The sequence below is a fragment of the Ziziphus jujuba genome, chromosome 1, assembly GCF_031755915.1.
Source record: "Ziziphus jujuba cultivar Dongzao chromosome 1, ASM3175591v1".
In the NCBI taxonomy this organism is placed as follows: Eukaryota; Viridiplantae; Streptophyta; class Magnoliopsida; order Rosales; family Rhamnaceae; genus Ziziphus; species Ziziphus jujuba.
In genome coordinates this window covers 16,792,426-16,816,468 of record NC_083379.1, presented here as the reverse complement: position 1 = coordinate 16,816,468, position 24,043 = coordinate 16,792,426, and the positions used below count along the sequence as shown (strand labels likewise).

The 24,043-nt window shown below is 32.8% G+C and overlaps 2 protein-coding genes and 1 long non-coding RNA gene across 3 annotated transcripts; 2 read left to right on the top strand and 1 right to left on the bottom strand.

The window, feature by feature from the left end:
• Nucleotides 1-568: 568 nt before the first annotated feature.
• On the bottom strand, nucleotides 569-1,714 carry LOC125423347 (uncharacterized). The gene is made up of 2 exons (XR_007241883.2): nucleotides 1,522-1,714; nucleotides 569-999 (listed from the first exon to the last, which is right to left on the bottom strand). It is a non-coding gene; the product is annotated as an uncharacterized LOC125423347 (long non-coding RNA).
• Nucleotides 1,715-1,842: 128 nt separating this feature from the next.
• Nucleotides 1,843-5,791, top strand: LOC107419876 (chaperone protein dnaJ 50). Its single transcript, XM_048477088.2, has 10 exons — nucleotides 1,843-2,069; nucleotides 2,171-2,233; nucleotides 2,309-2,375; nucleotides 2,535-2,594; nucleotides 3,338-3,388; nucleotides 3,483-3,563; nucleotides 4,162-4,274; nucleotides 4,464-4,581; nucleotides 4,762-4,888; nucleotides 5,266-5,791. The coding sequence occupies exons 1-10, from the start codon at nucleotides 1,951-1,953 to the stop codon at nucleotides 5,367-5,369; spliced, it is 903 nt and encodes a 300-aa protein (XP_048333045.1). The 5' UTR covers nucleotides 1,843-1,950; the 3' UTR covers nucleotides 5,370-5,791.
• Nucleotides 5,792-6,737: 946 nt separating this feature from the next.
• Nucleotides 6,738-13,951, top strand: LOC107419554 (tyrosyl-DNA phosphodiesterase 1). The gene is made up of 16 exons (XM_016028299.4): nucleotides 6,738-7,131; nucleotides 7,232-7,411; nucleotides 7,511-7,777; nucleotides 7,957-8,169; nucleotides 8,446-8,506; nucleotides 8,843-8,919; nucleotides 9,012-9,269; nucleotides 10,153-10,242; nucleotides 10,378-10,512; nucleotides 10,820-10,969; nucleotides 11,890-11,993; nucleotides 12,528-12,581; nucleotides 12,708-12,798; nucleotides 13,173-13,247; nucleotides 13,370-13,520; nucleotides 13,618-13,951. Exons 1-16 carry the CDS (start codon nucleotides 7,114-7,116, stop codon nucleotides 13,713-13,715), a joined length of 2,022 nt encoding a protein of 673 aa, XP_015883785.3. The 5' UTR covers nucleotides 6,738-7,113; the 3' UTR covers nucleotides 13,716-13,951.
• Nucleotides 13,952-24,043: the final 10,092 nt, after the last annotated feature.

The window sequence follows — 24,043 nt, the reverse complement described above, 5'->3', positions numbered from 1 at the left end:
AATGATATACTAAACATTAAGGAATTGGTTCAAGTGCTTCAGCATGTAAAGTCTGATTTAAATTTGGCAAAAATTGATTCATCTATAACTAAAAAATAATCAAGTTAGTGCCTGCCTATCGATCAAGATTACATAATATCAAAAAACTCAGCTGCGGCATTGCTTGCTTAAAACGAAAGCAGAAATGAAAAATGCAGTGTGGAAGAAGGACCTTAGATGACATTTTATTCGACAGAGTTCTATATTTCAAGTCCTTTTTAACTTCTTTCTCATGGAGCATCCCTTAGCACTTCTCAACCGAGCCCCAACAGTGGCATAAAGTTCTTAGCTTCTCAAGGATCCTCCTCTCACTGATTAGAGGCACCAAAGAATGGCACAACTTATTCTCTCTTACATAACAACACCTTGCTAGTGCTTCAGCATCATCTTTAATCGAATTTGTACCACAAAATCTCCCTCATACAACCACCAACCACTCAATACATCAAAATTTGCAAATAAATAGAATACCCCTAACAAATATTAACTACAAATATTAAATTTTTTTTTAAAAAAAAGCATCAAAATCTCACAAATGTATATTCATTACCTCAAACAGTTAAAGAAATCAACATATCAAATTAAAGTCATTGTATGAAATCATTGATAAAGCAAGTGTTTGAAAAAAAATATTCACAAATGGATGCTGCATCCACATTAGCTTATAGCTAGTAGGTCTAAAATAAAGTTGCCATTATCATCTTCATCTCGATCATCCTCTCCTTGTTCATGGCCATCAATTTTTTCCTTCAGTGCTTGTCAACCTCCCTGTGCTCTCAGATTCAGTAAAATCCCCCTCATCATTGTCAATCTCTTCATCTTTATCATCGTCTTCATCACCACCATCATCATCTTCATCATACTCAACAGGATCTTCTCTGTTTTTCGCTGTCATCAATCTCATGAACCTCCACCACATCTTCTATGTTTCTCCCTTTTCTTCATTTTTTTTTTTTGGCACTTCAACAGAAAAGAAAGAAACGACAATGGCGGTAAAGGCTAATTTGCACAATCAAACATACTTCAACATCAAAATGAACAAATTTCAAGCAACCTAATCAAACATACTCAAATACCTAGATTCAGTATACATACTTCAACATCAAAATGAACAAATTTAAGATCAAAATGCATTCACACACGCCAACACATACATTCATATCTATGTATATATAAAGAGAGAGAAAGCATAAAATGGAGAAGTAGAAAAGCAATGAAAAGCGTTAGAAGAAGAAGAAGAAGAAGAATGCCCAAACTGTAAGGAAAAAAAACCGCCCAAATCAAAGCCCTAAGTTTTCTAGATCGACTAACAATCGGCTTTCATTTGATTGGAGTTGATCGAAGGATAAGAAAGGTCACGAAACGGAAAGAAGGAGAAGAAGATCAAGAAACGGCTGGAAGAGATGCAGAGATACAGAGATGGAGGATAGAGTAAGAATCATGAGATGCAGAGATAGAGGATAGAGTAAGAATAATATTCACCGGCCGTGTTTATTCCTGGGAGAGATACAGACGTTCGGCGAGAGAGAGAGACGCGATCCGGTGAGGAGCTACTTCGGTGAGTTTGGGACAAAAATGACCCGGGAGGGAGATGGGTCACATGAATCACAATCGATTGGGATAAAATCACTGTTTAGGTTAAATTATCCTGAACCCAAAATGGCAAATCAAACATCATGCTTGGGACACAATTCCATCTTATCCTAGCCAATCCCATGTACCAAACACACCCTCACTTATTATTTTTATTATTTTAGTTTTGTTCCTCTTGATAAAAGTGGACGGTTGTGATTCCGGGATTTCCAGATCTGTTGACTTTTCATACGTCGTCAAACGAAGAGACTCCTTCTGTCAAGAAACTCTTGCACCTAAACGAACGATACCATTTGAGAGAGAAAAGAAAAGAAGGCCATGGCGCCACCGGCAACGATTCGGTGGTTCGCAGTCGCATCAGCTCTGGTGTTCTCTCTTCTCATCTCTCCGTCAACGGCGATCTATTGCGACGAAGACGATTGCTATGATCTCCTCGGGTTAGCTTGTCTCTCTTGCCCACCAAACCTTCCTCTCTGATTCGCAGCACTACCTTCCTCTTTTACGCTTAATTTACTTGATTGTTTTTTCTACCTGCCAGGGTTTCGCAGAACGCCAATGCTTCGGAAATCAAAAAAGCTTACTACAAGCTCTCTTTGAAACAGTGAGTTTTTTTTTTTTAATTTCTAATTTCCAATTTATTTATTCTAATTTTCACCTTTTTTCTGTTTCAATCCAGTCACCCCGATAAAAACCCAGATCCGGAATCAAGAAAGCTGTTTGTTAAAATTGCCAATGCTTATGAGGTACCTGGGGTCTCGTCCTTCTGTTTAAACACTTAAAAAAACATTTTTCCAGGCACAGAAATAGGGTAATTGAAATAAATTTTTATCATAAAGTTTGAATATTGTGAATTTTGTTTTCTGGGTTTTGAGCTAAAGAGGAACTTATTTGGCACGTTGCAGATTTTGAAGGACGAGGCCACTCGGGAGCAGTATGATTATGCAATTGCACATCCTGAGGAGGTAAGTTGGAAGGACTGACTTGTAATTTGAACTGCTTCCCATGTATCCATTCTCTAGGATTATGCACTGCAAGCTTCTTTGCGTTCGAGTTTTATTATGATGCCTATAACAGTGAGTGTTTAGCATTGCATGCTGGATTTTGTTCCCAAGGATTGAGACTCTGGCCTGAGTGATGGCAAGTCCTTGACTTAATAACTTTTTAGTTAATTCTTTGTAAGTTAGGGAATATAATCTTACCGATTTAGACTGGTTGCATCTGATTTTGCTTTCATTTCTTGTACGTGTATTCCCCCTTTTTGATGCTTCTTAGTAAATTCTAGAATTCTGATAGGATTATATCTGTTATGTTGATGAATGCAATGTGACTAGTCTAGGAAGTAACCCCATTTTCAATGTGATTGGTCTAGGAACTTACCTCATGTTTTTGGTTTTCAATATAGTGAATCATTTTGTGCTAGATCATTTGGATTATGGTCAGGTAGTATCTGGTTTCAAAACCAAGTCAAGAACAAATTCTAGACTGGTTATCAAAAGTTGTTGCATCTTTTGCTTCCTCCTCTCCTTGTCACAGCTTTCTCTTTCTCTCTGTTAAATATCACACATCGAATATGCAAATATATGTAATATGCCAATTCATTCAGTGTAGATTTTTCATTGAGTTCAGAAAAATTAGAATTTTGAATTTTTCCTGCTTCAGTTAATTGTGGAATGTTATTAAAATGCCTTCTCTTTTTCATTCTTAGGTGTTTTATAATACAGCTCGTTATTATCGTGCATATTATGGTCACAAGACGGTGAGATCCCTTTCATTGTTCATTGTTTTTTTTTTTTTTGGGTGATAAAGCTTCATTTTTATCTATTGTATCTAAAGAATATGTCTACCTTCAGGATCCTCGTGCTGTCCTGGTTGGCCTTCTTCTGGTTCTTTCAGGATTTCAATACCTAAACCAGTGGACAAGGTATAATCAGGTACCACAATTTCGGTCAAGTGTAACTCTTACTTGTAATATGATGAATCTTGATGTGATAGTATTTGATAGATACTGTCAACTTTGTCCAGGTAGAAAGCTTTATGCAATTTGCATACCAAAATTCTACTCCCCATTGCTTTCTTACTTACATCTAGGTCATATATTGTTGTATCCTTATTTCATACTGAAATTATTGCCATAGATGATTTGAGGAGTGGCCATTTTAGGCTATAGCCATGCTTTTGGTCATTTTACCTATGGCCATAGATGATTTGACGTGTGGTCATTGTAGGCTATACCCATGCTTCTGGTCATTGTAGGCTATTGCCATAGATGATTTGACGTGTGGTCATTGCCATAGATGCTTCTGGTCATTGTAGGCTACCACCATGCTTCTAGTCATTTTACCTACTGCCACACTAAACTTATTGCCATAGATGATTTGATCAGCAGTAGGATAAGGAAATGCATTGATTGTGTACATTTTGGGGTATTTGGTTGGATTTCCATAAGCATTTTGTTTGTTCGATGTTCCAGAAAGCTGGAAAAGACTCAGAGTTTTATTCTGACACGTTAAATGCTTCTGGTCATTGTAGGCTATAGCCATGGTCAAAAAGACACCTGCTTACAAAAATAGACTACGGGCATTGGAACTTGAGCGCAGTGGAGGAACTGTGAATAAGAAGAAGAGTAACAAGCAGCTGGACAAGTATGAGAATGTAATTTACTTTTGTAAATTACAGTGCATGATTATAATTTTCTCAAGTTGATAGTATGGTCATATAGTGTCAAGATCCTGTCCTTTTGAAATGTTATCTGCTCTGTTAAAGATTAAACAATATCATTCAACTTTTTCTCTCTGTGATTTTCAATTGTCATTAAGCCAAGGTTATGGCAGGAAAAAGGAGGAAGACCTTAGCAAAGAACTTGACCTTCAGATTAAGGGTGCTGAAAAGCCCTCTATATGGGAACTTATTGGTGTCCGTTTCATTCTTCTGCCTTACACCATTGGCAAGGTTAGATTCCATCCTGCGCTTAGAAAATGTTGCAACTCCTTGGTGGCGTAGAAGCTATGTCTGTAGTTACCTTTTAGCCTTCTTGTCTATCTTTTCCCCTTAATTAATGTTTGGTCTGGGTCATTTAGATGCATATTTACAAGGATTACTGGTTGTTTTTGTATTTTCTTTTCCATCCAGCTCTCACTATGGTATGGTTGCTGGTTCTGGAGATACAAGGTCAAAAAAGCTCCATATTCTTGGGAGGATGCCACTTACCTGACACAGAGATCCCTGAGAGTGCCTCCTGATGCTTGGGGAAACATTGGTAATTAAACTTCTAATTCTATGAATATATTTTTATAAGTGAACAAGGGGGATGATGCGTGGATCTGAAATGTGGATATAATGGGTAAATAAAACACAGTGCCATGTTGCTGAAAATAAGGAATGATAGCTTCAGGTTTCATTATTTACCCATGGGTATGAACTCACCATTAATCAATTTTTTTGGTTCAAACATTTGATCACGAAGGCTCACAAGAAAAGTTTAATGAAGGATGTACCACGTTTCAAAAAGGTTCATGGGAATGCTTATTCTCCTGAAGTTTTTAGTCATCTTCTGCACTTGCATGGTCTAGAGACTAGAGGTTCTTCATATCAGTTGAGTTTTACTAAATTAATTATCCCTGTTGTGTTTGTTAGATGAATTTACAAAGGAAGATCTTGTTGGTAAACGATTATGGGAAAAATCCAACTTAGAGAGCTATCTGGCGGAGATGCGGAAAGAGTCCAAGCGCAGAAGATAGCAGATTTTGTTGCCTTGCTGTCTTGAGGTTATGCCCTCCAAGTAATTTCCAATGACAACACAATTTTTGGTAAAATTAAATCAATATATAAACGTACACTCATTCGAACTGAGTTAGGTGAACTATGAGGTTGGTTTATGCAGGGAAAGAGTAGGATTATCATTTTGCAAGCCACTAAATTATCAAATTGTATTATTTAACGTCTTATAGTTGAAGCATGAAGATGAGACTTGTGGAGATGGTTCTTGGGGTGAGAGGTATAAGTAGTTATCTTGCTATATAACTTACCAAATATATACATATATATATATATATATATATATATATATATATATATATATGCTATGTTATATTTGTAAAAGTACTTATCCGGACGTGTTAATTGATAATGATGAGGTAACCTGGTGGATTTGCTGGTCTAAGTTATTTGTTTGTTGATGAATATTACACTATTTTATTTATCTTAGGTTGAGAATGATTTAACACAAAATAAATAAAATAAAAATAAAAATGGAAAAGGAAAATGTTGAGATTCCTTATTTCCCAGTTGAAAATTTTGCTTGGAAAAACTTAATACCAAATTTTACTGTTATTGGGTATGTCTCTTGCTGATTTTGGTGCTCTGTGTTTTAATTCATAATTCAGTGTTCTGATTTTACATGGTGCTTTTATTTACATATTTATATATGGCCAAGAGATTTGACGAAAATGCTATGAATACAAAAGTTGTTACCTGTTGCCGAGTGATGACATGCCATGCCATTATATTACTGGCATTGAGTTGCACATATCCATGTTTAAAATAACATGTTATTTTGCACTATCATTTGGTAAACAATTAAAAAAAAAAAAATTTTATCCAATTATTGGGTAACCAAGTTGTTTTATTTGGTAAATAAGTCGGTAAACAACGTGACGCCGGTAACATTAGTAAACAACTTTTCATCAAGAAAGTGAGAAAACAACTTGACGCCGGTGACATTCTGCTTTATTTTTGTAATATGGATTTTTGATTTTCAATGATATTTTATTTTTCTTGACCAAAAGATAAAATTTAGATGGTTTTTAACGGGAAAAAATATATATAAAAAATTCAAATAATAAACCATTTCTTTTACTTTTGAACAATTTTGTTCCAGACGATTGGGTTTAGAGTAACTCTAACCATTAAAAAATTAAAAAAAAAAAAGTTCTAAAAACTTGTGAATTAAAAGTATAGTACCTATTTAAATAATAGACAATTAATTGCATTACTTATGGACTTATGGTCACAAAAAGATATCATGTTTTAGAAATAATTACGGATCGATGAAAAATACAAATTGATTTCATAGTTATAACAAATTTTCGTTGATTTATTTATTTTGGGACATCACAATTTCTAGTTTTTTGTTAATTGAATTGGAGGAACTTGGGAAGCTGTGAAATGACACCAAGTTAGGCGATTGAAAAACTTGTATTTTTCCGAGCAAACCGAAAATTCCAATTTCTCAGCTTTGGCCACAGGTCTTAGCGAGAGTCTCGGTTTCTTTCTTCTTAGTGAATCAAAAATTCGGTGCCTCAGGCTTTTCGCAGTTGCACAAGCTCTCTTCTGTCTTCTCTCTTACTCGGCCTGAACTCTCACTCTTCACTTTCTTTCTCTAAAACCCCCTCACATTCTGCTACTCCCCAATGTTTTTCTTGGACTCCGAATAAAGTGGCCTTGTCTCTGTCCTTTGGTTCTCATGCAACCAAATACGCTTCCATGGCTGCTCAACCTCAGGTCCCTTTTGCATGCCCTTTACCTCCGCTGCTTTTTCCCATATCTTCTTTATGATGAAACTTTCTCATTTTCTGATTGGTTTTTGGTTTACTTTGTATAGATTGGTCGTTTGGTTCCGCTTAACGAAAGGCTAGAAGAAGACGCTTCAATCCCCCAAATACCCATTTTTCAAGGCGTGAACTTTATAGGGCGCGACAGCATTTCCCTTTCGGACAAAAGACTCAGCCGCAAGCATCTCACTCTCAACGTTTCTTCGGATGGCTCGGCTAGTTTAATCGTGGTAAGTATCGATCTACCTTAGTCCCTATTCCAAAAAATAACATTATTCGTGCAAATGGGTTTATGCTTTTTTGTTTGATGCTGTTGTGTGGGATTGTAGGAAGGAACCAATCCGGTTGTTGTTAATTCTGGGAACAGTAGGAAGAAGCTGTATTCTCGGGAAAATGAGACTGTTATTGGTGGTGATATTATTGAGTTGATTCCGGGGCATCATTTTTTCATGTATGTGATGTTGGGTGGTGATAAAAATGCATCTTTTCTTGATACTCATAAGAGGGTTTCAGATGATGGAATTGAACCTGGTAAAGGTGAGGCGAAGAGGTTGAGAGTTGTTTCTGAAGATAAAGTTTCTTCGAGAAATCCTAAGGTGCCTCTATTTTTATATTTGTAAATTTTTTGACCTTTGCATTTCTCTATGTTAGTTCTATGTTTTGCTTTCCTCACCCTTTTTCATTCTCTAATTCAATGTGATTTTAAGAAATTTCTATTTGGCTTGAGGATAAAATTTTAATCTCAAGTGATTTGCTGTTGTCTGAATTTTTTAAGACTGTTGAGGTGGAAATCAAACGGAGAGTGGAAGAAAGCAATGTAGTGACGAAGTCTGGGAACTCATTGTCCAAAAGAGACACTGATGGTGAGGCCATTCGCCATTTTCAAGTTCCAAAGGATAAATTACCGCTCACCTTTCGACTCTTGCGGGTTCAAGGACTCCCTCAGTGGGCAAATACGTCATGTGTTTCCATAGGGGATGTGATTGAGGTAACAGTTGTACTCCTTTACTAAAGGATAGGCCTTATTTGTATTATTTGTTGTATTATTTGAGGTTATAGTAGGTCTTAAGTTTGTTAATTTACCGTTGTAGTCCCTTAAATTCTCTTTTGTTGTGTGCATGACTGTGGAGTTAAGTTATGCATGTAACAGGTGCATATCCAACATACAAAATTATAGGAGGAAGGAGTAATAAAAAAGTCAGTTGATTGATTGCATATTCTTATATTGTTAGATTGTAGTTTGATTTCATTTAACTTTTTTTAGGGGGATATCCATGTCGCCATCCTTTCTAATTACATGGTAGACATTGATTGGCTGATACCTGGTGAGTGATTGTGTCATCTTCACTCTAATGTTTCCTATTTCACTTAAGTTTTTGTTTGTGTATGGAGTATCAATATTACTGGTGGAAAGTTCTTACATGGATAATGAACTCGTAAAAGTTTTCATGTTTCTTTTTAAATTGTTTGAGAGCTATATTTGTTACATTTTTGTGGTTATGATGTGTATGCTGACCAGGATCCTGTTATGTGGTGTACTTTTGTTATATCATCCTGAGGCTCATTAGATCAGTAATCTTGTGATTGCAGTTTTTGTGTACATTCATTTGTTTCTTACCCATTAATTCTTATTGCTTCTGCCTTTCCTTTTCCTACTGTAGCATGTCCTACACTTGCGAAAATCCCTCAAGTGCTGGTGATTCATGGTGAGGGTGATGGTATAGTGGATCATATGAAGGTTAGCCTTACCTCTGTTTACAATAATCTCAGCTAATGCAATCCTTTATTTTTGGCACCTGGACTTTAATCTCTAAATTTTGACTATTTTAGAGAAAGAAACCTGCAAATTGGATTTTGCACAAACCACCATTACCAATCTCATTTGGTACGCATCACTCAAAAGCCATGCTTCTTGTGTATCCTCGAGGAGTTAGAATTATTGTACACACTGCAAACTTAATATTTGTGGATTGGAACAACAAAAGCCAAGGTTTGTGGATGCAAGATTTCCCCTGGAAAGGACAAAATAGTCCAAGCAAAGGATGTGCATTTGAAAATGACTTGATTGATTATCTCAGTGCACTGAAGGTATTAACATAACAAGCTAGGTGGATGAACTCATTCCCCTGTTTCAATCCCTTCAACATCTTTGTGTGTTAAATGCATTGCTGTGATCTATATCGTCGTTTAGGGAATTTATAATATGTCTGTGTCTATTTGTGTCAGTGTCTGCATGTGTGTTTAAACGGTAGCTATACTCTACTGTTTTGATCAAAGTTTCTTGCTCCATCCTATTTCCTTTTTAGCTTCTAATATTTGTCTTAAAATTAATTTCTGATGATTGTAAATACCTCTCTGATCCAGTGATCCCTTCTATAAGCTGCATTATTTTCCATATTATGGGAATGCCTGCTTGTATAATAATAATATCCTGATGGAGTTGAACATGATCCACAATTGAAAGTCAGGAAGTAAGCTTAAAAAATTATAGTTGGTAGGTTGTGCTTGAAAGTCATTTTAGAAATTAATCAAGTAAATACTACGGGAAGCTTAGCTTTGACCTTAAGTTCTTCTAATGCAAAAAGGACACTCGAAATGGTACTTTATCCCTCTGCACTACTTTTGTTTGATGTTCAAATTGGATATCAGTGTTTGTGATAATGATTTTCGTTTCTTTTGTACAATATGAGACAAACACCCCTCTCCTATCTGTGTGTTTGTCTGTCTATATACCTATCTAAGGTAGGCATTTTTTAAGTTAACAAATTTTATTTTTTTGAAAAATTATTTCCCGTGTAAACATTTGTTTGTTTTGTTCTATTGATAGAGTAAATCAGAATGTAGGCTCACCTTTAAAATTTGGGAAAAGAGTGCTTGACATTCATTATGTTGCTTCAGTAACATTTCTCTTAGCAATGCTACTTCATATTCAAAACATTACTATTTATTTTTGTCAGTTCAATATTTACAGTGGCCTCAGTTCTCTGTTAATTTGCCAACGCATGGAAGATTCAATATCAACCCATCATTTTTCAAAAACTTTGATTACACCAATGCTGAGGTATGATCTACATTCCTTTAATTTGTACAATTCTGTTTCTCTTCCCAGATTGGGATAATGTATCTCAAAAGTGGTATCTGTTTTTCCTAGCATGCTTAGTGTGGGTCCATATGAGGTCAACTGCCTTATTTTCAGGTGAGGTTAATTGCTTCTGTTCCTGGATATCATAACGGTACCAGTTTGAAAAAGTGGGGACATATGAAGCTACGCACTGTTCTGCAGGAGTGTACCTTTGATAAGGAGTTCAGGAAGTCTCCTCTTGTTTATCAGGTAGATGCTACTGTTTTACTTTAAATTTATTGCAGAATTTGATTAATGAATAGTTCTTGAATCGATGTAATTTCTGTTTTATTTCTCTCATATTATGGATGATTGGAAGTTGTAATTTAATTTGATCCTTCTCCGTTGATCCCTGTGCATGCATGATGCAAGGCATGTAAATCTTTTGGTAATGGTTTGGGGTCGTTTTCAAAATCTAAATTCCCTTGTTAAATGTAATTATCCGAATGAAGCAGTTGTAATGCAAATTGTACTTAAAGAACAGTTATAAGTTTAATTTATTCTTCTTTTGTTACAGTTCTCCTCGCTTGGTTCATTGGATGAGAAGTGGATGGCAGAGTTTGCATCTACAATGTCGTCTGGTTCATCAGAAGATAAAACTCCTCTTGGTCCTGGAGAGCCACTAATTATATGGCCTACTGTAGAAGATGTCAGATGCTCTTTAGAGGTACAGTCTAGTGGGTTATTCTATTTATTCATTAAAGCTTGTGTGGTGTTACCATATTGAGTCAACTTCCTAGTGGTATATGGTTAACTTTCGAAGATGTTTGAGGTGATCGATATTGACTTTTGAGGTGTCATTTGTTCTATTTATCAGCTGGTTACATATCTTTAGATGATAGATTCATGACTGGTTACCACTATAGAGAGACAGGGACACCTAAGACTTTTTCGTTGATAAAATTCAAATCTTAATTTTTTTTTAATGCAATACCATATATTTATAATATGATTGAATTTTAGCGCTTGGTGGTAACATGTTCTCTTGGTTTCTAACTTGTGTCGATGTCCTCAAGGAAAAAGATTTATTCATTAGTTTGAGCTAGAAAATTCTCCGAAATACACAGTTTTCATTTATCTTTTTTATTTTTACTTTTTTATTAAATTTTTTTTTTTTTTTTATGAGCAAGTTTTCGTCTACAATGATGTTAGCTATTTTGATACATTATCTAAAATATATTGGCTTTGTTTTATTTATTTATTTGGTAAAAACATATAGTGAGTTTAGATAGATTAAAAACTAATATCTTCCTGTGTAAAATGGGATGTTAACATATTTACTTTCATTGGTTTCTTGTTTCTCTGAAGCTATTTCATTGGTCCAAGGAAAAAAAGGATCATTCATTTAAACTTGCGAAAAGAAAATAAAACAATTATTTCTTTTATCAGGCAACTGTAGCCTAACCAAATTCATGAAAAGTTGTGAAGCACGATTGCAGTTGAATTTATTTGGCAGATTTTATAAAAAAGTTAGTTACTATTTGTTATTCATTCGAATATGTATCCTATGGTTTGTTCTTTCCTTTGCTTTCTGCATCTCGTCTGTGATTGTTGCTTTTGTTTTCTTTGTTTTATGTTCTTTTTCAGGGTTATGCAGCTGGAAATGCCATTCCAAGTCCATTGAAGAATGTTGAGAAAACATTCTTGAGGAAGTATTGGGCAAAATGGAAGGCAAGCCATACAGGGCGTTGGTACATATCTCTCCTTATGAAAGTTTGGACGTGGAAAACTAACTTATCCCTTGTGTGAATGCTACTATGTAGCTTGTGTTATTCATTCTCCTTTTTTTTTGTTTGTTTGTTTTTTTTTTTTTTTTTTTTTTTGACTTTTGTTCGGCCTGTTTAAGAAAACTAAAAAGTATTCCCTGAAAATTTGTACATGTGTTTGGCCATTGGCTTCCGAAAACAAATAAATAAACAATTAGAGAACGGTTAAAAGATGTTTCCAGGTGTTTCGAGTATAGGTTGAGCTCCATGTTTTTGGGAATTATGTCCAAAACTACTAATCCAAATACCACTTGTTTTTAATGGAAAACTATTTTGTTCTTTCTTTTGATAACAATTTTTGAAAGCACCAAAATGTGGCCAAACAAGCCCTAAATGACCCTCAATTTTCTTGTTTTCCTATTTTGTGGACTAAATAAGTTTCTTCACTATTATTATCATTTTTTTAATATTCAACTACATTCTGTTGATTGATACTAACAAATGTAATTTTCATGTCAGTCGTGCAATGCCACATATAAAGACATTCACTCGTTATAATGGTCAGAAGCTTGCGTAAGATTCCATTTCTAACCTGTTTATTTTGCTTCCTCATATAATTTTTGAATATTTTGGTACCATACTATGATTTCTGGCTTGCTAACTCATGCTGACTTATCATTAACCGTGGACTCCCAACAGTTGGTTCTTGCTTACCTCAGCTAATCTAAGCAAAGCTGCCTGGGGAGCACTGCAGAAGAATAATTCCCAACTCATGATTCGATCATACGAGGTATCCATGTTAGGACTATGCCATGTTCAGTTCACAATTCGTGGATGAGATTGAACATTACTGTAGTTATACTTTCAGTTTAGTTGGGCTTTTCTAAGGTTCTGACTTTCAGTTGATGGTCCCTTTTTTTTGAGGCTTTTGTATATAATATCTATATATTTGAAATTTTAATGAATTGGTTGAGGTTCATTTTTGAGGAGAATTTACAGCAAGGCCCATACCATACAAGAACTTTATTGCTAACATATCATTTAACTGTTTGAATTTCTTTTTCTGTGGGTTGCTATCCATTTATGCAAACACAGTTGATATTACCATTTTCTGTTCACAATGAAGAACCTTTGTTTGTATTCACCTTGGGTATGTTATTTCAGCTGGGAGTGCTGTTTCTACCATCTAAAAGATGCAGTTCTGGATTTTCTTGTACCGCAAATGACTATCCACCAGAGGTAAGACCTACCTGACTTCTGATAAGTTGACCGAATATTTAAAAAACTTTGGCAGTAGACTGGGATGAATTTCATGGTGAGGAAGAAATCAGTAACAATAATTTATGTCAACTGAGTTTCAGGATAAATGTGAATCATCAGAAAGTTCTAGAGAAGGGAGAACAGAACTGGTAACTCTGAACTGGGAAAGAAGCTCGAATACAGTTTCATCATCAGGAGTAATTACATTGCCTGTGCCTTATGAACTCCCTCCTCAACCATACTCATCTGAAGGTGATGCGTTATTCTTCTTATTTATTGCTTTTCTCGTTCTTTGTTTTTCTGTTTGCCAGTATGTTGCATTCAATCTCTTTGTTGATTCTCTGAGCAGATATACCTTGGTCTTGGGATCGAAGATATAACAAGAAGGATGTTTATGGTCTGGTTTGGCCCCGGCATGTACAGCTTTATGCTTCTCAAGATTCTTGACCTTCTTCCTACTAGATGTGTTTTTTCTTGTATTTTTCAACACCTGGATTTTCCCTCTACTTCACTCTGGTTCATAGCGAGTATTAAATATAATTAGCTTTGCCACATGATTTCTAGACAAGCGTTGTGTAGATCTTTCTGTCCGATAACTTCCAGGTCTGCGTATGGCCTGTTTTATTTATTTGTTGTTGCCAAAAAAACCTAGTTTGTTATTATTATTATCATTATTTTGGAAATTGAGACTCGGATACTAAGGCCTAACAAAATGAATGGTTTCTTTTGGAAATCCGTACTCTTGTTCTACGTGGACTGCAGAGCTTGTTGAAGGAAACAATAATAATAATAATAATAGTAATAATAATAACAACAACAACTTCATTCATCCGCCAAAAAAAATAAAAATATAAAAAATAAATAACTTAACTCAAAATCCGTTATTATGCTAATAAGTCATTGCGATGGCCCTACTTTTCTCACATGCAATACCCCTTGCAAAAGAAAAAAATCATATATGATTTTGTTTGGTAGTGCTGGACTCCTGACCGAGAAAATACAATTTTATCTTTTTTAATTTTTTATGTGCAATGTAATAAAATGAACGGTATGTTTCTTTTTGGATATTAAAATGAACTGTATTTAAAAAGAGTATACCCTGCCTTCATATGGACAAATGAACCAAAGGAACGGTATGTTCGTTTAGGCGGTATTTATTAACTGTATAATGTCACATAAAGTCCTTAAATTATATATTACTTGTGACATTTTAGTGCCTCTAAATTGTTTTTTTTTTGAAAAAAAAAAAATCTATTTGACAATTACATCCTTAACTTTGTTAGAAAAATGCATCAGTCATCAAATGCCATCCAAATACCTAATAAAATATGCTTGTGCCCTGACGTGCCCATTTTATGCAGGCACTGAAGGTATTTTCATTTTTAGTTTTTCCTCTTATTCTTCAAATAACCCCCCACTAAAGGTAGAAAAGAAAGAGAAGATTTTAGGGGAAATCAGATAAATCTTTCTGGATTTTAAGTACTTTGTTTTGTTATAATCTTTAATTGGTAGATTTTATTTTTTTTGCTTCTTTTTGCTATATTTTTCTTTTGAAGCTGGAATTGGTTGATTTCGTTCCTTAGGTCTGAGGATAGACTTGACAGCATGGACATGGAGTGTGTTTTCACCCGGATGAAAATCCAAAAGCCATTATACTGGCCATCATTGTCTACGAGTTGCTCGAATGCCTGGTCTGCACCAATTCCATGTACCCATGCCATAATGAACACACAATCGATGCCATAGTGTAAAATTTGCATAAGAGAACTTGAATTAGCAGGTGCACTGATAGCAAATCAGCATTTTGGATTTCTCCATTGCCCAGTTCATCGTGAACCATCTTCGCTAAATGGCACGAAATCAAAAGGTACTTAGAATAGCTCGGATTCTTCCACATCCTTGATGCAAATCAATTTCTTGGATTTTGTCAAACAACATTATTTAATGAGAACAATTAAGCTAATAAAATAAAAACCCATTCACATAATCACTATCAAAGACTCAAAGTTTTGTTAGTTTCATTTAGATTTTAGACAAATCTGACGGGTTTTGCATTGTGTTTAATTGAAGGGCTTGGGCGAGTCAAGCATTGGTGATTTAGCAAGCAAAAGTTTACGAGGCAGTTATTGAGTGAAAAAGACCTTGAATGCCCTCATAAGTTGAGTGCATATTTTGTTAAAAATTTGGACCGAATTTGAAGTTTGTCCTAACGGTGCTAACTGTCAAAAAAATTAGTTTGCTGAAGAAAATGTCATAAACTAATATAATTTAGGGATTTGTAGTGACAATATCCCTTTATTAACTTAGGGTGGGTATAAGCAAACTGCATGACTAAATTGAATTGATTTGGTTGATTTGGTCAATTTAGTTTTTACTTCATAGCGACACAGCTTGGTTTTGGCAATTTTTAGTTTAAACCAAATTAAATTTACATATATTATATTATTTTAATAGTTTTTAAAAAATATTGTTGAATTCAAATTATTAAAAATTAATGTTAATTTGAAATAATATTAAATTCAAATTATTAAAACTTATATTTATATTTTTAAAACAAATATGGTTTTGGGCCAATTTTGGTTACAGATCCAAATTGATTAAACTGAATTGAATTGACAATAGTTGGTTTTGTTTGATTTTCACTTTAAACTTGATTAATATAAGATTAGAAAAAAATGGGTTCAAAACTAATCAAATTGAGCTACACTTTTTTTTCTAATCTCAATTTGAATATTTACAACTTTTTGTTACAGCTGATCTGATTGATAAAACTTTGGCCATATTTGAAAAATTATTTAAAAATTTTATTGTTATTAAGTATCTTTGAATCTTTATTTCTTTTAATCTATATTTTAAAAATTAGTTAAGAACTAAAAGTTTAACTTCTATATATAATATTATTCAATTATGAAATTTAAATTTAAAAATGTTTACTTGTTTAATTTTTCCCTTCTATGGAATTAAAATTTAAATTTAACTGTATTTATATAATATTTTCCATTTATAAAATTTAAATTCAAATTTAAATGTATTTTTTAATTGATTGTAATAATTAATTTTTCTATATTAAATCCTCATAACATAATTTAATTATATTTATTATTATTATTATTATTATATTTTATTTGCTCTATAAACATATTTTTGTCTTATAAAATAATTTATTTATGGTTACATATATTTTAAAAAAATCAAATAAGAAGATTAATTTTATTATTGAAATCTATATATTTTGACATTAAAATTATATTTATTACACATCCATATATATATATATATATATAGAGTACATATATCCATATATATATATATATATGTATATAAGTTTATAAAATCTAATTATTAATTTACGTATATAACTTCTTTTTATTTTACAATAAAATAAATATAAAAAACCAACAAAATATTAATATATAGGTTATAAATCTTTTTTTGATATTTTTTATTCTGACTATCTTTTTTTCTTTTTTTTTAATTCCTTATAAATAATTAATTTTTTCATATTAATGAAAAATCATATGTATTGGATTTATTTAGTAAATAAAATAAAATAAAAAAAAATATTTTAAATATAAATTCTACTTTGCTATATTTGATAATTATATTCTGAGAATGACATCTCAAATTTTTTCCACTAATAAAATAAAACTATTAAATTTTTTCCACTAATAAAATAAAATTATATTATTTATGTAATTTTTTTTATCCAAATAAGTAGATATCTTTATTATTTTCCATATAATTACATTTGTATGTTCAAAAATATTTAAAATATGTTATATATGGATATACACTTTAATTTAATATATTACAAATATAATATTATATTTTTGTCCCAATTGTACAGATTAACATTTTTGTCCTAATCCAGTTTACTTAATCAAATGTTATATATAATATTATAATAATAAAAATATATATTTTTGGGTACAACCAATAGAAGGATATAATAAATAAAATAAATCAAAAAATCTATTTTGAATATAAGTCTTACTTTGCCATGTTTATAAAAGGATATTTTAAAAATTTTCCATTAATAAAATAAAATTATATGATTTATGTAATTTTTTTGTATCCAAATAAAAAAATATCTTCATTATTTTCTATATAATCACATTGGTATATGTAAAAATATTTAAAATACGTCATATATGGAGATACACTTTAATTTATTATTTTAAAAGTATAATATTATATTTTTGTCTTAATTATACATTTTAATATTTTTATCCTAATAAAATATATATATTTTGGATACAACCAATTAATGGTAAAGAATTTTATGCTTTTAAATAACTGCTCTATTAATAGTGATTAACATTTTGATAGGGCCATAAATAATAAGGAGAATTGGAGTTCAATTTTTTTTTTTATTGATGATTTTGGAGGGAATTTAAAAAAATGTTATGATAACTCGTGGTATATTTTTTTCATTGACTATTAAGCTTTTATATATTATATAGGTATAGATTTTTATTTTAATATTATAATATTAAAATTGTCAGGACCCATCTAAGATCCTTTTCAGGAATTGTAGATAAGTCCTGATACCAGGGGAAATCCTATCGGATTGTCCTACGTAAAACTCGGCAGCATCGCCCTTATAGGTTACACATACCATAAAATTTTCTACACAGAAAATACACTTTTAAAAGCACCACATTATTCATACCACCTTACTTTAAATAATTCCACAAATGACAGCACTTCGATAACAAAATATAAATAAATATATATATATATATATTAAAATTAATTCAATAAATAAGAGTATGTTTAAATATTCACATCCGCCAACATTATTCATTTAGTACGATACATTTCAATATCGTTTTACAAACATACCAATGCGTAATGTAGAAAGAAGGATAGCAAAATAACAATTCAATAACAATAATAATTATTATATTAATGATAATAATAGTATTAGTATAACTTGCCCTAGTGCTACCATATTACCATATCTGTCCAAAGGCTACCACTTACATAAGGCTATCACATAACTATACCTGTCCGAAAGCTATTACACCAATCCAAAGGTTACCACTTACTCAAGGGCTATTATACTTCCTTGATCGCTATTGTAAGATAATAATAATAATAATAATAATAATAATAATAACAATAAAAAATAATAATGATACTAATAATACTAATAACGATAATAATAATAAATACAAGTAATAATAATGATAGCAATAATAAATAAATGAACAATAAAAACAATAATAATGACAGTAACATTATTAATAGCAATAATAATAATAATTACAACAATTAATAATAACGACTACAATAATAATTAACAACAATATCAATGATAAATAAAAAATAAAAATAACGACAATAAAAATAATAATGATAATAATAATAATAATGATAATGAAAATAACAATAAAAATAATGATGATAAATAATAAACGATATTAATGATGATGATGATGATGACGATGATGATGATAATAACAATGATAATAATAATAAATAAATAATAACAATATTAATAACAACAACAACAACAACAATAATAATAATAAAGGTAAATAAGGGTAATATTAGAAAATAATAATCACGAATAGATAAAATAAGATAAAGTAAAATAAAATTTTAAAATTCATAAATATATTACGAAATATGCACACTCGTATCGGAGATATAGACGATACTATATAATATGCTAGTACATGATCCCATGATATCAGCTATCGCCGGTACCTTGCTACCAATATAGTTTAGGACGGTTGCTTATAATGGCCATCTCACCCCCTGGACTCATAGGCAACAGAGTCACGAGGCTAAGCTATTAATTGACTGATCGGATCGTTACCCCGCACGGTGTAGTACATATAAACATAACATAGCTTAATATATATATATATATATATATAAATATATATGTATATCAGATAATACTCGGCGTCCCGAGTACTACCTGATGGGGAGGTTAAAGGGAAAATCTGCAATCAGTCACCTTAGCATCCCTTAGTGCCAATTGATTATAACTTGCCATGGCTAAAACAATCATCCTTCAACCGAGAGGGCGGCTGATGCTCACTTTGCAACTATACCTGTCATACCTCGGGCTTATAGCTCCCATAGGATGGCTATACATATATGCACGATAATCTGTAATGACAGCTATCCTGAAACCAAGTGGGAGATGGCTGGTGCTCACTCTGCATTATACTTGCTTACCCTTATAAGGACAATCATGAATGTAATCTTATGCGCTAATCCATAACAATCATCCTGCGACCAAGGAAAAGGACGACTGATGCTCACTGTGCAATAGAAATTCTAGGTCCGTGGCAATCACAGGATGGCCATAATGTAATAAACAATCATCCTAGCTGTGGAAGGGGGCGTTGATGCTCACTTTGCATTATACCTGCCTATCCTCAGGTCTATGGCTCCCACATGATGACCATGCACACTTGTGTGCTAACAACAATACAGTACAGAATACCAGTACTTTATGATACATCTAAAACTATAAAAATTTATAATATTATAAATATCGAAATTTGATAAAATACAATTGAGTTTATATATTTTTAGTAAATCTATAAAATTCCATATTTCCTTTTAAACTATTGCATAAATCCAATAATTTTATAAAATAATTACTTCTACAATAATTCCAATTTCACAATTTTTTAGATATACAAATATATTTTTATACACTAAAAATTATTATCTTCCTTAAATCCTTAAAATTTAATTATGCAAAAATTATATCAAATAACATAAAATTCACATACAATTTAATCTCACATAAATACATTTTATCATAAAAAATAAATATAACAATAAATTCAATAATAAATAAACACAATTAATTTCTCCAAACCATATAATAAATATTATATAACAAATATATTTAAATTACATAAAATCTACACAGTAAAATTAAATAACTATTTCCCTAAGGTTTTAAAACATAATATATATATATATATATACATTTTTATTTAAAATAATGCATAATATTAACTGATATCAAATACAGTAGTTCAAATACTTTGGCATAATCTGACAATATAAATGTAGATAACACATTAAATCTAAATTTAGCAATTAGCTTCAATTGAACAAAACAAATATATCCTTAAACATCCACAAAAGAATATTTACACATCAATCATGAGTATACGCATATACGCACGCATACACACCGATATATATAAATTTAATTATACCCATAAATATGCTCTCACACACACATACACCCATATATACATACAATCTTTTAGTAAGTACCTATATATTCATATATATATATATATATACGTATATTCATATATGTTCTCACATATATATATATATATATATATATATATATATATATTTGCATGTGTGTATTACACAACCTTTTAACAAATATATACATTTATATTCATATATTCACACACAAACATATATATATATATATATACATATATTTCAATCTACACACATGCTAGCTCTATATTTCATACAATAATCTCAATTAAGTAGAATAAACAAACTTACAAAAATTTATAAAAGTCCTTTTATATCTTCTATCTTGGTATTAAATGTCTAAAATGTTATGAGAATATTACTTGGACTTCCATAAAGGCAAATGAAAACACAATTAAGATTCTTAGGTCTCAATTTCATTTTATGACTCAAGAATTACCAATATTGACAATCCAATTGGATAAAATACAAAGTGAACCCGATTGGGCTAAACTAAAAATTTGGGGTTTTTCAGCATCTTGACAATTAATTTAAATTAATCATTTCTTTAGCCTCTAACAATCATTAGGAACTTAGTTGTAATGACAATTGGCTAAAGCCCTGTCCATTTTCCATCCAATTTCAACATAAATACAAAATCTAGCTCCATCAATGGCAACTTCCCAAATACTCAACTACAATTCACATTCTAGTTACCAAATTGAAGCTTATGATGAGAGCATCAACAATATACATTCAATTGGTCCAACCATCACCGAAGGTGGTTGGAATTTCGCTGGGGAGTTGTTGCCAGAATGAGTTTTGTTGCCTCTCACAAATGAGAAAGATTTGAACCAATTTGAACTTAGAAACTGACTTAGGGGTTCGAATTTGTGGGAAAGGACCACCCATTCAACCTTATGCTCATCAGACGATAATAGGAAAATGCAACCTCCACCGGTTTTCATGACTTTTCGACGAACCTAGACAATTTATGGTGAGATATAGGTGGCTATGTGTCAGGACCCATCCAGAATTCCTTCCCCGGAACCTTAGACAGCCCTGATCCCAGGGAAACCCTACCGAACTCTCCAACGGAAAATCCGGCAGAGCCTCCCCTAAGGGATTTAATTACCACAACTACCTGCACTGAAAACACACTTCTAAAAATATCCCCTTATTCCTCCCACAAACTACAAATTGTTTCCACAAATTTCAGCACTTCAAAAATAAAACAACAGCAGCAACCCAGTGCATAAAAACAACGACACGTCCAATACAGTATACAGAGCATTATACAACAAATGTGAAATTTATAAAATGACAGATAAGGAAACAATACAAGATAGAGAGGAAAAAGGGAAGAAAAACTTCTTGAACCTTCGGCAACGAACTGAGACGTTGGGCTCGCCCCGGACAATCAACATCTCCAACCTGAACCTAGGGGAACGGAATTTAAGAGTGTGAGATGCTAATCATCTCAGTGAGTGACCCTATCTACTATGCAATATAATACCATGGTAATACAGTAGATAGATAATAATTAATTGGAAAATAATAATTTCTCTCAAAACCCTTACAATTCTCTCAGTTGGAAAAGTTCCCCTTTTAAAACATTTTCACAAAACCCGATGTACGTACTTCCCAAAAACCAAGGAACCAAACAAATTAATAAACAACAAATAAACAAATAAATACCCCAAATATAAATAAAATGTAGTAAATTATAATAAATAATTTTTGAACACATTTGAGGTTTTAAACTTTATTTGCAATTTATACCGACGCACCACACCATATACCGGTGATGCCCTCCGATACCCAGCGTCCTGAGCACCGACTGGCGGGGGGTTAAAGAGAGAAACCTGCAACGGTCACTTCGGCGTCCCGACAGTACCGCTGCTACAAACCATCACCCGGCCAAGGAGGGGGGCGGCTGTGCACAACAATAACCTTGCCTGCCCACGGTCCAATGGCAACTCACGGGTGAAGTAATAACCGTGCGCTAAACCAGATAATAACCGCGCACTACCACGTGTCCATACACCATACACCAGAACACCAATACTGTATGAGTGCGTCTAAAAATAAACATTAATAAACAACCGTACCGTTTTTCCAAAAACCACCGTGGGAAGTATACCAAAATTTCACAAAACACCATCCCACATATTTTATCCAATCACCCGGTACGAAACAGCGATAACAACAAACCACAATTTTCTCGAAATACAAAATGCAACCATAAAAATACCGCGGGCATAATTTATAAAATTAAACAAATATTTTCATAAAATATTTAACCCAATTATGCCCGGAAAATCAATACTGAAAACCACGTACAAATACCACCGAAATACACTTTGCTTATGCATAATAAATAAATTAAACCACAATAAAACCATAACCCAATTGTACCACATGAGCATAAATTAAATACCAATTAAACATAATTAATTGTCCAAAAATGATATAAAATCCAGACGCAATTAATTATTGAAAATACTTGCTCATGTGTAATAAATACCGTTTAATCACAATATAATAATAATCGGGAATTTCTAATGACCCAAAATTTCATTTAGCACCAATGGGTAAATATATATATAAAATAATATTTTTCCCGATTATATTTAAAATACACCACATGAGCACAATTTACAGATATCAAATTAATATCACATAAATACAATTAATTATCCCGAAAATATTTTTAAAGGTGGGTCACTCACCTGGAGCACGCAATTAACCCATGATCCACCACGGGATCATTTCTACGACTCACTGGTGCTCCTAGAACAAAATTCACAGACAGTCAAATAAATTAATATTTTATTCGGGTAAATAATACCCGGTACCCGGGGCTTAAACGCAAACGTTAACCAAAATAGTCGAATGATATACCAAATCGAAGCTCGTGGAACGAGGATCACCAATCCGGTCTCCGTCGACCCCAATTCCGCCGGAGGTGGCCGGAATTTGGTCGGAAAGTTTCGGCCGGTGTTCACTTCCCCATATCTCGCAAACCGCTTCGAATTTCTGGGATTGGAGGCCATTTTTGGATTCAGAGGACCCAAAATAGGGGGATAGGAGGCTCAATTGGGAGTGGGCTGGCCGGAAAACACAAGAAAAGAGGAGAGAGAAAATCCGGCGGCCGGCGGCTTCTCCGGCCCGATCGGCGCGCGTCCGACGGCGGCTGGCCGTGAAACTTGGCGGCCAAGCTCGCGAGGTGGCGGGCTTCCTTGGTGGCTGGCGCGTGAGGGCTATGGGTGGCCGGAATTTGAAACACAGGAGAGAGAGGGACGGTCGGGAGAGAAGAAAGAAAAGCTGCGTGTGTGTGTGTATTTCGGGGAAGAAGAAGGAAAAAAAAGAAAAAAAGAAAAAGAAAAAGAAAAAGAAAAAGAAAGAAGTGGTGGTGTTTTCCCACGTGGGGAAAAGAAAAGAAAAAGAAAAAGAAAAAGAAAAAGAAAAAGGAAAAGAAAAGAAATAATTAAATAATATTAATAATATTATTATTATTCAAAAATAATAAAATAATTTGATTTTTTTCACATGGTTGACATGTGGCATTTCAC

Excerpts from the sequence above, each read along its gene's own strand:
- LOC107419876 (XM_048477088.2), top strand. The coding sequence starts at position 1,951 with ATGGCGCCACCGGCAACGATTCGGTGGTTCGCAGTCGCATCAGCTCTG. Across the intron at positions 2,376-2,534 it reads AAATTGCCAATGCTTATGAG|ATTTTGAAGGACGAGGCCAC; the intron begins GTACCTGGGGTC and ends GGCACGTTGCAG. Across the intron at positions 4,889-5,265 it reads TGATGCTTGGGGAAACATTG|ATGAATTTACAAAGGAAGAT; the intron begins GTAATTAAACTT and ends TGTGTTTGTTAG.
- LOC107419554 (XM_016028299.4), top strand. Across the intron at positions 10,513-10,819 it reads AGTCTCCTCTTGTTTATCAG|TTCTCCTCGCTTGGTTCATT; the intron begins GTAGATGCTACT and ends CTTTTGTTACAG. Across the intron at positions 13,521-13,617 it reads TCAACCATACTCATCTGAAG|ATATACCTTGGTCTTGGGAT; the intron begins GTGATGCGTTAT and ends TTCTCTGAGCAG.